This window comes from Scyliorhinus torazame, chromosome 14 (assembly GCF_047496885.1).
Source record: "Scyliorhinus torazame isolate Kashiwa2021f chromosome 14, sScyTor2.1, whole genome shotgun sequence".
Lineage (NCBI taxonomy): Eukaryota > Metazoa > Chordata > Chondrichthyes > Carcharhiniformes > Scyliorhinidae > Scyliorhinus > Scyliorhinus torazame.
The window spans coordinates 44,332,613-44,346,833 of NC_092720.1; the positions used below are offsets into that span (position 1 = coordinate 44,332,613).

The window sequence follows — 14,221 nt, forward strand, 5'->3', positions numbered from 1 at the left end:
AGTTGGAGGGGCCCCAAAAATAGCAATGCCGGCAAACGGTTTCAGTTGTAGGATGCTGTTCCTGGCACTGGCGATTTTTACCAGGGAGCCCCATCCACTTACCACCCAACTGACACCAATTAAATTAGTTAAAACGCTGATTAAGAGCTAGTTGGAGGGAGAGGGTGGGATGTTTACAGGTTTCAAGAACAATCGGTTTCTAAGGTGAAGGGAGGTGGGTATGAAGTGGGGAGCCAGTTAAGCTGTGCCAGAATATCACCCCAGCCCTATAAGAGGATCAGCAGGAGACTCGCATTTGTTGAGGTGGTGCCCTGTGGAACAACACAGATGGCAGAGAGAGTGGGCACTCAGACCCTGGGCATAAAATGGGGCCAGCAGAAGGAAGGTTGCAGCTTATAAGAACATAAGAACTAGGAGCAGGAGTAGGCCATCTGGCCCCTCGAGCCTGCTCCGCCATTCAATGAGATCATGGCTGATCTTTTGTGGACTCAGCGCCACTTTCCGGCCCGAACACCATAACCCTTCATCCCTTTATTCTTCAAAAGGTGGGGGCGTGGCCGTCAGATTTTGCACCCAGGGGTGATGAAGGACAACATCCTCCACAGGAACGGTGAAGCCTCAAGCTGCAGAAAGGCAGAGGAGAGGAAAGAGGGGCAAGAAGGAATCAGAGGCTAAACCCGCAACACAGCATTGACTGCTGAAGGAAGAGCTACCTGGAGATGACCAAGACCTAATGCTGCAGGACACTCCAGTCAGATAGTCACCGACATCTGGTCCTTGTCGCCAAGGGTCTTGCACCCGTCAGCACTGTTGGCATGTCCTGCTATTAGCTGTCAAAGTTACTTGAACTGCTTTGCTTCTGGCTCTTTAAGGCTTCCCACAAGTGATTGCATCACACAGAACAAAGAACAAAGAACAAAGAAATGTACAGCACAGGAACAGGCCCTTCGGCCCTCCAAGCCCGTGCCGACCATACTGCCCGACTAAACTACAATCTTCTACACTTCCTGGGTCCGTATCCTTCTATTCCCATCCTATTCATATATTTGTCAAGATGCCCCTTAAATGTCCCTATCGTCCCTGCCTCCACTACCTCCTCCGGTAGTGAGTTCCAGGCACCCACTACCCTCTGCGTAAAAAACTTGCCTCGTACATCTACTCTAAAAACTTTGCCCCTCTCACCTTAAACCTATGCCCCCTAGTAATTGACCCCTCTACCCTGGGGAAAAGCCTCTGACTATCCACTCTGTCTATGCCCCTCATAATTTTGTATACCTCTATCAGGTCGCCCCTCAACCTCCTTCGTTCCAGTGAGAACAAACCGAGTTTGTTCAATCGCTCCTCATAGCTTATGCCCTCCATACCAGGCAACATTCTGGTAAATCTCTTCTGCACCCTCTCTAAAGCCTCCACATCCTTCTGGTAGTGTGGCGACCAGAATTGAACACTATACCTCGTACAACAGCCTAACCAACCTGACGAACCCCTCCCCAAACCCAAATCTCTTCAGCACCTCCCACAAATACCCCCACTCTACCCTATCGAAGGCCTTCTCGGCGTCCATCGCCACCACTATCTCCGCCTCCCCGGCGTCATAATAACGTTCAGGAGCCTCCGCAAATTCGCGTTCAACTGCCTCCCCTTCATGAATCCAGTCTGGTCGTTGTGGATCACCTGCGGCACACAATCCTCAATTCTCGTGGCTAAGACCTTCTCCAGCACCTTCAGCCCCTTCAGGTGCGCGAACACCCGGGCCCGCTTATATTCTAGGTTGTCAGCCAGATCAGGGGGCTACCCGCCACCCCGCCTCCCCCCGCCGACTAGCCATAACCCCCTCCTCGGCCAGCCATGAGCCAGCACCCCACACCCGCCCCCCACGGCGGCAGACCCCCATCCCAACCCCTCTACTCTACTCTACTACAGGTCAGTGATGCTCTTTTTGTCAGAGAATGGATACATTCAGTTCATGGCAGTCAGGGGGTTTTGCCTCCGTTTATGGATTTCTCCAGTCGGCTATGATCAATTGTAGACATGCGGCCATCAGGGCACCGACTGACTGGCCAGTGAGATTCATCAAGAGGCAGTGCAGGTCTGTGATCACAACAAGGGCTCCCTCCCATGACTACTTCATCCTACTCCACTGCAGACTGCCTCAGAACTTCACCCCCCCACCCCCCCCTCCCCCCCACCCCCCAAGGTTGGTTTGTTGGTTCCTATGGTTCTAGGGTAATCTGAGAATTTGCTCAGCAAGGCACCCATGGAGCAGACCATTGGGATTCTGAAAGTGTGATCCTGGTGCACTGACTAGTGGAGTGGTGCCCTCCAGTAACCGACTGCAAGGGTATCAGTCATTGTGACATTCTGCTGTATCCTTCATAACACTGCCCTCAGAGAGATGTGGACATTGAGGATGGTGAGGGCCTGAAATATCAGGGCAGGAGCAGGAGCAAGAGATAAGAGAGGAGGACGAGACAACAGAAATGGAGCTGAACATAGAGGTGCCACTGCTGCCTGAAGTGCCCTCCTCTTGCCACCTTCTGGGTGGAGGATCTCCCCTCCTCTCCCTTATGGTCTTCACCATTAAATCCAGTTCAGCATCAGTGAAGAAAGGGTCTGCCCTAGTTTGGGTGCCAAGCCATAGGCAAAACTGGATTAAATACAGGTTAGAAAGGCGTGAAAGGCCACAGTTTATACGACGGCGTGGGGCCAAAGACCCCAAAACAGATAATCCAGCCCCTTAAGTGACACGCGCTCTGTATGTTATTCCCTGATTGGTCCAGGCATATGAGCCTCATCTACAGCAGCCCAATGGTTCTCTCAATCACTGCCCTTGTGGAGTCCTGACTCCTATTGTGTCTTTCCTCCGCTTCTGTCCTTGGGTGCCAGAGAGGTGTCATGAGCCACCTTTTGAAGGGATAGCCTTTATCACCGAGCAGCCAGCTTTCCAGCTAAGCTGGAGTGACAAATAGCCTTGGCATCCACGAGTGACACAAGGTGTAGGCATTATGAGAGCTGCCATGGTACCTTACACAGACTTGCAGAATCTGTGTCTTGTGACTGTAAAACATCTGCACATTCATGGAGTGGAAGCCCTCTCTGTTCACAAGGGCACTTGGCTCACTTGCTGGCCCCTCAACGGCCACGTGAGTACAGCCCATGGAAACTTGGATGTGGGAGAACCCAGTGATCAACTCAAAGCCTCTGGCTCGCTCAGCCTGGCTGATTTCTTCCATCCGCAAATGAGTGACTGCCATCACCCATCTGAAGAGAGTGTCAGTGCCCAACTTGACGAAACTGTGGACAACAGATTGAGGCACACCACATGAATCCCACACTGACTGGAAAGAACTGGAAGCAAAAGAGGTTGAGGTCTACTGTAATCTTTAGAGCCACTGGCAGAGGGTGGCCACCCACACAGTTGGAGAAGATCTCCGGCCAATCATCTGGCATATGGAGGTTGTAGTGATCTCTATGTGTGCATGTACACAAGGGGTTAATGTGTAATCAGTAGCACCACATGATCACTAGAGGGCCGGACCAACAGGGGTATAAAAGGCAGCCACATTGTCTCTCCCTCTCTCTTGGGTGCATGTTGATCAAAGCAACAGCAGACTAGTTTAGATGGCCAGTGGAGTTACGTATAGTTACCATAGTTAGATCTTATTAACCTTATCACTAGTATCAAAGTTAAAGTAAAGAACTCATGTAAATATTGTTGTAGTTACTCAATAAACCTTTTCTTACTACTGGACGAGTTCGAATCTTCTTCATCGAGATTCAGAATACCTAATCACGAACCAAGGTTTGAGTAGCACATGTTACCTACCACACAGGTAACAAAACATGGTACCAGTCGCATGGCTTTAACAGAACTAGTTAGGTAAGGTTAGACAAAAAGAGAAGAAAAAGAGAAGACTGGACATTCGACTATGGAAGACTTCGCAGCAAATGGATCCTCGACGACTAACTATGGGACTCATTGGACCTCTAGGGCAGCTGGAAACAACCGGTAATTTAAGTTATGACTGGAAAAGATTTGAACAGATATTCCAAATATTTATCACAGCTAATGGTTTAAGCACGGTCTCCAATGCAACGAAAATAGCACTACTACTCTCAATAGGAGGGCATGAAGCTAGAGAAATCTATAATTGCTTTAATTACTTAGAAGGTGAAGTTGACACCAAAATGGAAGTAATACTCAAAAAAATTGATGAACACTGTAAGAGTCACTCTGGTGAGATGCTGGAAAGATTTAACAATTGTCATAAATGCCAGAGAAACGGAGGGCCCATCACTGATTTTTTTTTACAAATCTCAAGTTAATCACTAGGCTGTGATAATGCTGATTTCAGAGACACTGTGATAATGAATCAATTTATTTCTGGACTATCTGATAAAAATTTGAGGGAAGAACTATCACAAAATAAGCATCTAACTCTAGAAACTGCTATACAAAAATGCCTTGCTTATGAACAAAAAGAAAATCAATACTGTGAGTCTTTACAAACACAGAATCAGTGTCTAGAAAACAAAAGCGGTAAAAACGGCGCCAAAAGTTACCACGAGGCAGAGGCAGGATCTCACTCGATGCAACAGCTCTTTTTGATTGGCAGCCATCTTGAGAAAGGAGCCGCACATGCGCACTTCCCTAAAAGACGTAAACCGGCAAAACAGTGTTCTGCGCATGCGCAAGAAGCCACGCATGCGCAGTTGCGAAAAGAGCGCACAGTACAGGAAACTCGGAGTGCGCATGCGCAACCGAGTCCTACGCATGACATCACGAGCGTCATGATGTCAGAGGACCAGGACCACGCCCACTTAAGGGAAATGCACGAAAATGAACAAAAATAAATTTAAAGCTGCAAAACCTAATTTTCTGACCTCAAAAGACAGAACAATGCCCGAACTTACACCGACAGTTGAAAATAACTTTCACAACACCCTAGAACAAGCAGTCTGCACCACCCAAAGTGAAGAGCACAATGACAAATCCGAAACCAAGGAAGATGATTTGTTCATTGAACATCAAGAGAACGATAACAACTCCGAAACAAAAAGGGATGATTTGTCTATCGAACAATACACACAATAATGCTCAGACATGGCTGAGTTATTTGGATATGCTGATCATAGCATCAGCAACAAGGTTGAAAAGCTCAACATTACTCTTCTCATGGTAGATGAACCCAATACCATGGTGCCATGGCAGATCGTTGATACAGTGGATGACAGCAATACCCAAGACGAAGACGATGCCACAGAGAAAGCACAGAACGACTCCGTTGAGAGCACAGATCAACTCTACAGCGAGAACACTGCACGACTCCACAAAGAGAGCAATGACAGACTCCACAAAGAGAGCGATGACAGACTCCACAGAGAGAGCGATGACAGAGTTCACAGAGAGAGCGATGACAGACTCCACAGAGAGAGCGATGAAGGACTCCACAGAGCGAACGATGAAAGACTCCACAAAGAGAGCGACACAAGCCTCCACAAAGAGAGTGACGCAAGCCTCCACAGACAGCTCGGTGACAGACTCAAAAACGGAAGCAAGCAAACACTCCATTGCGAACGCCATGCATGAAGAAGACTATGAACGTCTACCCAGCTCATTTAACCAACAAGAAGACAATGAAAGTCTACCCACTGTAGGTGAGACAAGTGACGAAGAAATCACAATTCCCATACAGGATGTGCAGGATCACAGCGAGACTGACATATCTCAGCTCGTCTGCACAGAAGCACTCAATAATCAGAGGACGGCTACTCATGAGTCCAGAGAGACCACGTCAAATGAAATATTGAAGATTTTGACTCCAAAAGAGGAGCACCAAGAGTCCAGAGAGACCACGTTAATAAAAATCTTGAAGATTTTGACTCCAGAAGAGGAGCACCAAGAAACCAAAGGTGATTCAAATGAACCAGAAATAACTCCAGAAGAGGAGCACAAAGAGATCACAGATGATTCAAGTGAACCAGAAATGGCTCCAGAAGAGGAGTACCAAGGAAGCAAAGCAGAGGAATCAAATCCACCGCAAATGACTGATGTCACCAAAATCAATGCAACATCAGATCATTCTCACAATTCTCCAGATACCACAAAGGACACTGACACTAATAACTGTTACAATGATTCACATCATCCAAATGGAACATTCATTGAGCGCAACAGCAACAATGAAAACAACATGCAGCGCAACAAAAGCAACAACAACAACACGAAGCGCTGCAGAAACATGAACAATGACAGCAACATCAAAAACTACAAGCACAACAACAAAAACTACAAGCACAACAACAAAAACTACAAGCACAACAACAAAAACTACAAGAACAACAAACACACCAAGCATAACAAAAAAAGAAACAACGAGCACGACGAGAAAAACAACAAGAACAGCGAAAAAAACAAAAACAGAAACAACAAGCATGACGTAAACAACACCACGAACGACAACAACAAGAACGACAACGAAAACGACCAAGACAGAAACGACAACAAGGAAACGACGACCTGTACAACATGGTACAACTCTGCACATGAAGGACAATGCCACAGCACACTGCAAAACAATGGCAAGAGTACAAACATGCCATGGCATGGCAACAAATCTCACAAATTCACATTTGCTCCACAACAAACAAACAAACCAGCTTTCAAGAAAGATGACATGCAGAATCAATACCACAAACACAAGGAAAAGTCCAGGTCAGACAACAAAGATGACATACAGAATCAACACCACAAACACAGGAAAAAGTCTGGTCAGACAACAAAGATGTAACACAGAATCGCTACCACAAGCAGAGGAAAAAAAGCATAAAGCAGAAAACGAAGTGATTTGACCATTCAAATACCTCATTGATGACTTCTTGGTTACTTAAACACTGGAGCACTGCCGACGTTCACAAAGAAATAACAACATCAACATCACCACTTCAACAACAGATGAAGAAAGCAACTCGACCGAACAAACTCACTCACAAATTTAAAAAAAAAATTAAGATTGGACTCATAAATATTAATTATATCCCACCCTGGAACGAGAAATGCATCAAAACAGAATGGCTGCCTCCCCGTGTTGCCCGTGTGACAATCGCACAAGCAACATAAAATTCTATACAATCGGCTTTTTAATGGGCTTAATTGCACAGTTAATTGTCGACAGGTGCAATTCCAAAACCCGCGCGCCCCTGCCGACTGTCATATTGCGCAAGAGTGTGATGACATCGGGATGCACCCCTGACATGTTCGCATGTGATTTCATGCGAGTTCAAGTCGGGTGTGTACCCACAGCAGCAATGTAAAATTCTAGCTCATGTGACGTTTGGCCGTATCGACCACAGACAGACCTGAGACTCATGCAAATACCTAAATGCATGGATAGTCACATCTATCCAGGATATTCACACACTCCTTTGTTTTAAGGATGGGACATGAACAAAAGGACTATAGCATTGCAGCTGACTTGCCTATCCAGTTCACCATGGACAATCCCATCACTTATCGATTTGGGGCGCAAAACCATTTTCACGGCCATTACCGCTATCTCATATTTTTAGTGGCTTTAGAGCAATTCTTTGTAAAATAGTATCTATTATTTAGAAGCAGCTTGTAAATACATTTACATATTTTTACCATAATTGATGGAGAGGTTGAACCCATTCTTCCCCCTCCACCACAATTCACCTGGATGCTGCATGCTGCTGGTAACTTACCGGGGGCAGTACTTGACTTTGGGAAATGACTGTGTCTGGTATAACAACAGGTCTGTTGGCAGTGGATATTTCCGTCCAGTTGAATTGGTACCCAGTGACTAACTGATGAGGTTGGTGCTGTGAAACCTGCCAATGGAACTCTCCAGTCACAGAACCATTTTCAGCAACAAAAGCAGCAGTTAGCTTCTCTGCTTTCAATAGGACCTTTCCAGAAGCTTGACTGGACATCTGGCGAAGCCCTGGTGTCAAGACAGAAAAAGATTTGCATCATTCGCTTCCATCCTTTATTCTTGAAAAAGGTTTAAATAATAAGAATTCTTAAAAATGATTTGAAGTTAATCAGAAACATACATTGCCATTCGGAATGAACAACCCGTATAGAATCTGCACAGAACCACACTGTGACAAAGTCATCCCTTGTCCCCCTATAATTAAATAATTAATTTTGTGTATGGGAACTCTGAGTATAACTCTAGCCATCTCGAGCATTATCGTCACCAGCAGATATATATATAATTGCTTATAAGTAGGCTTCAAAGAAGTTACTGTGAAAAGTCCCTAGTCGCCACATTCCAGCGCCTGTTGGGGAGGCCGGTACGGGAATTGAACCCGTGCTGCTGGCATTGTTCTGCATTATAAGCCAGCTGTTTAGCCCACTGTGCTAAACCAGCCCCTACTATTCTAGAATACAAATTCACTGACAATCCTACTTCAAATGATTTTAAATTTACTGATAATTCCATGCACCAATGATCTGCAACTAAGTATTCCAAATTTACTGTGTTCCAGATTTAGGTGGATCAAAATTCATCAACTGTTTCGTACTAAAAAACTCCCCAGTAAAGCACATGGGCTAGAATCAGCACTCTTATCATGTTCTCTACGAATAATCGATTTATGGATGAAACCAATGATCTAACCAGCAGAGAAATTTCATATCCTGGACAATCAGTTAGTACCCACCCCCTCCAATATTTGCAATGGTCTATGACATAATTCTCATTCTTCAGCGGATTACTAATTGAAACACAAGGTCAAAATATTCATAAAGGAAAAACATCCAATTTTAAAATGGCGTGGAAGACCAATGTAATGGACAGCTGTTGTTTTGCATTCAAATTTGTAATAATACATCCTTCTCGGTTACCTTATATTAGTTCTATTGACTTGCTAACCACCTATCACATATTTGGACATGTGACCACATCCAACCTGGTAATTTGTTAGGTCGAGGAGTCAGTCTAGATTATTTTTTCATATTCCCTTTTGCCTAAGCTCTATTTTTGCCTCTCCTTGGCGATCGTGTGTTTAATAAGGACATGGGGGGTCCACACCGAGTAAAATATGAACAAAGTTTTCTTCACACGAATAATATGTACCCGACCCGGTAGATCCCGACTGGATTCCTCCCTGGTTGGTGCATTACCGGCCAACCTTATATATATTAGGTAATTGAGATACCCCGCCCCTAGCGGGGGAGCTCGTACTTCGCAGAACGCATGGGGAAGACAAGTTTTACCACCCCGAAGGTCCCGTGCGGGATAGTACGGTATGGCTGGGTAGCTGGATTTGGATTTGGAGGATCTGTGTGAGAACACTTGCAGAGAGTCGCCACACTCTGGCGCCATCTTGCTTCAGTGCAAACTTTAGTTGGTGGGGTTAGGGTGGAATCATAGTATTATGTTGCCCCATGACAACATGACACGTTTGCTAGACCAGATCATCTTTTCCTGACAGTCATGCGTGCAACATTGGAGGGATCTGGGTGAGAACTACACACCAAGTTAAAAGTAGCAGATTATCGATTACATTTCTATTGAGCCATGATATGGGGATACCGGCATTGGACTGGGGTGAGCACAGTAAGAAGTCTTACAACACCAGTTTAAAGTCCAACAGGTTTGTTTCGAATCACTAGCTTTCGGAGCGCAGCTCCTTCCTCAGGTGAATGAAGAGGTAGGTTCCAGAAACATATATATAGACAAAGTCAAAGATGCAATACGATACTTTGAATGTGAGTTTTTGCAGGTCATTAAGTCTACAGGTCCAGATGGAGCAACTGGAGATCCCTCTCTCCAGTTGCTCCGTCTGGATCTGTAAAGACTTAGGACTTTAACCTGATATTGTAAGACTTCTTACTCTTTCTGTTGCGGTGGGTCCAGTAGCACTATGGATGTGTTCCAAATTGGTGAGGTGGTTCTTTGAGAATTGGTTAAATTGGGCTGAGTTTATTTTCCCGTTACAAAGCCTGAGTATATTGGGTCACCTTTGTGCAGTGCTCAGAGCAAATGTACTGTCCCCAGGTGATCAAAATGTAAATGGACAGAAAATCTGTCTGGCTTCATTACGTGTATATAATACTCTCACTAGATTTTCCTCCATGCACAATGCTCCAGTTATCCAATGGATTAATACAGGAAATGAGTTGAAGTATTGCATTGTTGTGTATGCAAATAAGATGATGATGTAACGGTTAGATTTTTGTTAGATCCAGTGTGAAATGAAGCATAAATATACCTACATAAGATTTTTTACAATGGATTGACAATGCTGGAAGTTGAAAACTCTGCTACATGCAGTAGATGAAGTATAGAAATTAAACACATTCAGGGAAATTTAGCTTAAAAGGGTCAACAACAACAATGCTGTACAATTGTTTCACCTCCACTCACCATTTCTCGCACAAAGTAGACGTTTCAGCACTTTGAGTTTAATTGAACTGCTGCAATGAGGAGTTGTCACATAGGTCACAGCCTGTCTTGCCTGACCCTGGAGAACGATGGGTTGCACTGTCACCTTATACTCACAAGCAAATAAGAGGCCAGTGATAACGAAGTGAGTGCCCTGAGGGGGGGGAAATAGATAAATAGCAAGGTGGAGATTAATGCCTTGTTTTCCTGGTTACATTTAACAGTCAGTGGGCACAAAGAGGAGAGATAAATAAAGCTGAACCATATCTAACCAATGGCACAGGAAGTGTAAATAAAGCAGTCTTCAGTCTGGCTACAATGCTGTGCTTCTCATACGTTGATTGTTCGCCTCAGTGATCTCAAACACACAGGTGATCCCAGTGCAGGTTACAATTTACCGTTTTAAAAAGAAACAAGTCGCTCTGTTTAAAGGTTGCATCTGACATTGTGTCAAAAGATGAAGAAATTGAGTTGAATGATGCAATTTGGAGATGAAGGATAAAGTTAGTATGAAGCACTTCCATGTGTTAAAAATATAAAGTTGTTATCTGGCTATTTAATTTCAAATTAAATATTACATTATTATTTCAGAGCGTCACAGTAGCACAGTGGTTAGCATTGCTGCCTCACGGCACCGAGAACCCGGGTTCGATCCCGGCCCCGGGTCACTGTCCGTGTGGAGTTTGCACATTCTCTCCATGTCGGCATGAGTCTCACCCCCAGAACCCAAAACGTTGTGCAGGCTAGGTGGATTGGCCAAGCTAAATTGCCCCTTAATTGGAAAAAAAAATTGGGAACACAAATTTATTTAAAAAAAAGTACATTGTTTTTCTTACCCAAAAAATCAGTCATGAACAATAATGTGTCGGTTTCAAAGCTGTTGCAGCAATGATTTCTTACAAGTGACTATTATTGGAAAATAAATGGGGTAGATACTCCTATTTTGAGGCTATGTCCCCACGCCGGCGTGGGAACGGTGGCATTTTACGACAGAAAAAGTGGCATAAAACGGCCACCGATCCTCCGTTTGGCTGGGATGCCGGCAGCGTAGAGCACCCGGCACTAGTTGCTGATATGGCCCGGAGAATTGCCACGCATGCACACGGCGGCGGCCTGCACCGGCCGCTCCATGCTACATGGTGGCCACCACTCGCAGACCCGGTCCACGAAACAGTGCCCCCCCCCCCCCTTTAGCCGGCTCCCACACCCCAGACCACCCTCTTACAGTGCCCATAGCCCCTGATAATGTCCCCCCTGCCCGCAGATCGGCCCTCCCCCAACTATGGCGGTGCTGGACTGAGTCCGCAGCCGCCACACCGAGTTCCCGACGGATGCGACCATGAGAGACTCACGCCATTGTGAACTTGGCCGGTCGGGAGCATAGCATCGGGGAGTGGGGGGGCCTCAGGCAATGTCCTGAGCCCTTCGATATGTTGCACGGCGTACACTCCGAGTACGCCACTTTGGAGGGGGCGGAATATCGCGAAATCGGCACTGCCTCTGGTTTGGTCGGGAACTGTGATTGTCTAGCCGATCGCCGAACGCGATTTTGGCGTCGTCGACCGGAGAATCCAGCCCATGATTTTAAATGCATTTTAGGTGTCAAATCAAAGGAGTTGGACTAAAACTGCAAGCTTATAAATTTCATACATTAAAAAAAATCTTTCTGTTTTGCAATCTTTAATATTTCAGCTTTGCAGCAGCAGCTCACATCTTCCCTATTCTCACCAAATTAACCTGCTTACAGCATCAGATGGAGAAAGAGATTTTAAGTAAAAAAAAACACTTTTTGCATGGATATCAGTAAAGAGTAATTAGTTCAGAACTGGACCAAGTGATGAAAGACTGTACCGTGCAGCCAAAAAACATCATCGTAAACATCTTCCTTACTCTTTATCAGAGTGACCAATGTGGATGAGGTACCATCCAACCAATCCTCCTAATAGAAATGTAAGGGTTATATCTAGGAGGAGGTGGGGGAAGAAAGGCAAAGCTAAACATGTCAAATGGGGAAAGGACTAAAGACCACCAGGAATCTGAACATAGCTGAACCTTTGCTGAAAAAAGAGACATGCTGTTGGAGGTCTTAGTCTTGCATGCATCAGGACAGATTTGCAAGAATCTTTGTTCCCTTTACAATTGGTATTCTTGCGAATCTGTTCTGTTGAGTGCAACACCAACCCCTTCGCTGGCATGACTCTTTTTTCAGCAGTACCTGACCCTGTCAGTTTTAGTCTTGACTGAGGTATGTTTTTGTGTTGGTAATCTCGCATTGGCTTTCCCAAAATTCCGAGTTATTCACATCGATTTAAATGATGTATATGCACCCTGTTTGTCATCTGCACTATGACAATTGAATCTATCAACTTTCTCCTTCCCCGTTGATTAATTTTCTGGACCTAATGTTCTATTAGACCATTTATATCAGCGTTGCCTCCTGACCTCAGGTTTACTATCTTTTTTTAAAGTGTTTTTGTTGGCATTTCATTATTTACATTAGTGCAGATGGAACATAGTGCGAAAAGCATGGTAATATAATAACGGGGAAAAACATAACAACAAACTAACAATAAATAACAGAGAATTAAAAAAAACAAATGAAATGAGCTGGCAAGTTAACATACAAATATCAATACAACTACTACAGTGATTCTACTCCCAGAAAACGGGCGCGAATCACTCCGGACTTTTTCTAAAAAGTCCGGGGTGATTCTCCGTTTTCAAGGGGGCTTGCAGGGCCCCGGCATGTGCCATGCAGCTCCTGCTGCCGATACGGGGCACTGCACTATCCGTCCACGCGTCCGCGCATGTGCGCGGCAGCCGCCCACGGCGCGGCCCCGTGAAACATGGCGGTCCCCACAGTGGGCCGACATGGAAGAAGGTAGGCCTCCCCCAGATCGCGTGCGCCCGACGATCGGTGGCCCCCGATCGTGGGCCTGACCGTCGTGGAGGCCCCCCCCCTGAAGACTGATCCACCCGCCCCCCCCCCCCGGCCCCGCGAAACATGGTTGTCTCACACAGTGGGCCGGCACGGAAGAAGGTAGGCCTCCCCCAGATCTCATGCGCCCGACAATCGGTGGCCCCCGATCGCGGGCCTGGCCGTCGTGGAGGCCCCACCCGGAGACTGACACCCTCCCCAACGCCCCCCCCCCCCCACCAGGACGGCCACCGCAGCCACGACGCCGAGCTCCCGCCGGGTGGAGCCATACGAGAACCACGCCAGCGGGAACTCGGCCGGTCGACTGCGGAGAATCGCCGCAGGGGCCTCTTTCAACAGCCCCCGACTAGCGCCGTGTTGACCGCGCACGCGCAGCTGGCGCCGATTTTCCGGTCGCCGGAGAATCGCGCGAAGACGTCGCGGGTCCGACGCCCCATTCTCCGCCCCTGCGCCGGGTGCGATTGCGGCACGGGAGCTCAAAGTATCCCGGCCCCTATCTCTCAGAATCATTTCCAGTATTTTGCTCACCACAGACGGAAGACTGACTGGACTGTAATTCCCAGGGATTTCCCTATTCCCTTTCTTGAACAGGGGAACAACATTCGCCTCCCTCCAATTATCCGGTACTACTCCAGTGAAGAGTGAGGACCGCAATTATCATCGCCAAAGGTGCAGCAATCTCCTCCCTTGCTTTCCTTAGTAACATTGGGTACATCCCGTCTGGCCCAAGGGACTTGTCTATTCTGATGCTTTTCAACATTTCCAGCACATCCTCCTTCTTAATATCACTCTGTTCGAGCCTATTAACCTGGTTCATGATGTTCTCACGAGCAACAAGGTCCCTCTCTCTAGTGAATACTGAAGCAAG

At 46.3% G+C, this 14,221-nt stretch overlaps 1 protein-coding gene across 2 annotated transcripts in view; it reads right to left on the minus strand.

The window, feature by feature from the left end:
* anos1b (anosmin 1b) overlaps nt 1–14,221 on the minus strand; it is a 219,588-nt gene that overhangs the window by 10,773 nt on the left and 194,594 nt on the right. For both annotated transcript variants that reach the window (XM_072474064.1, XM_072474065.1), the window contains exons 11-12: nt 10,398–10,569; nt 7,726–7,964 (exon numbers count right to left, since the gene is read on the minus strand). In XM_072474064.1, the coding sequence (XP_072330165.1) occupies nt 7,726–7,964; nt 10,398–10,569 (411 nt within the window). The remainder of the gene's footprint in view (nt 1–7,725; nt 7,965–10,397; nt 10,570–14,221) is intronic.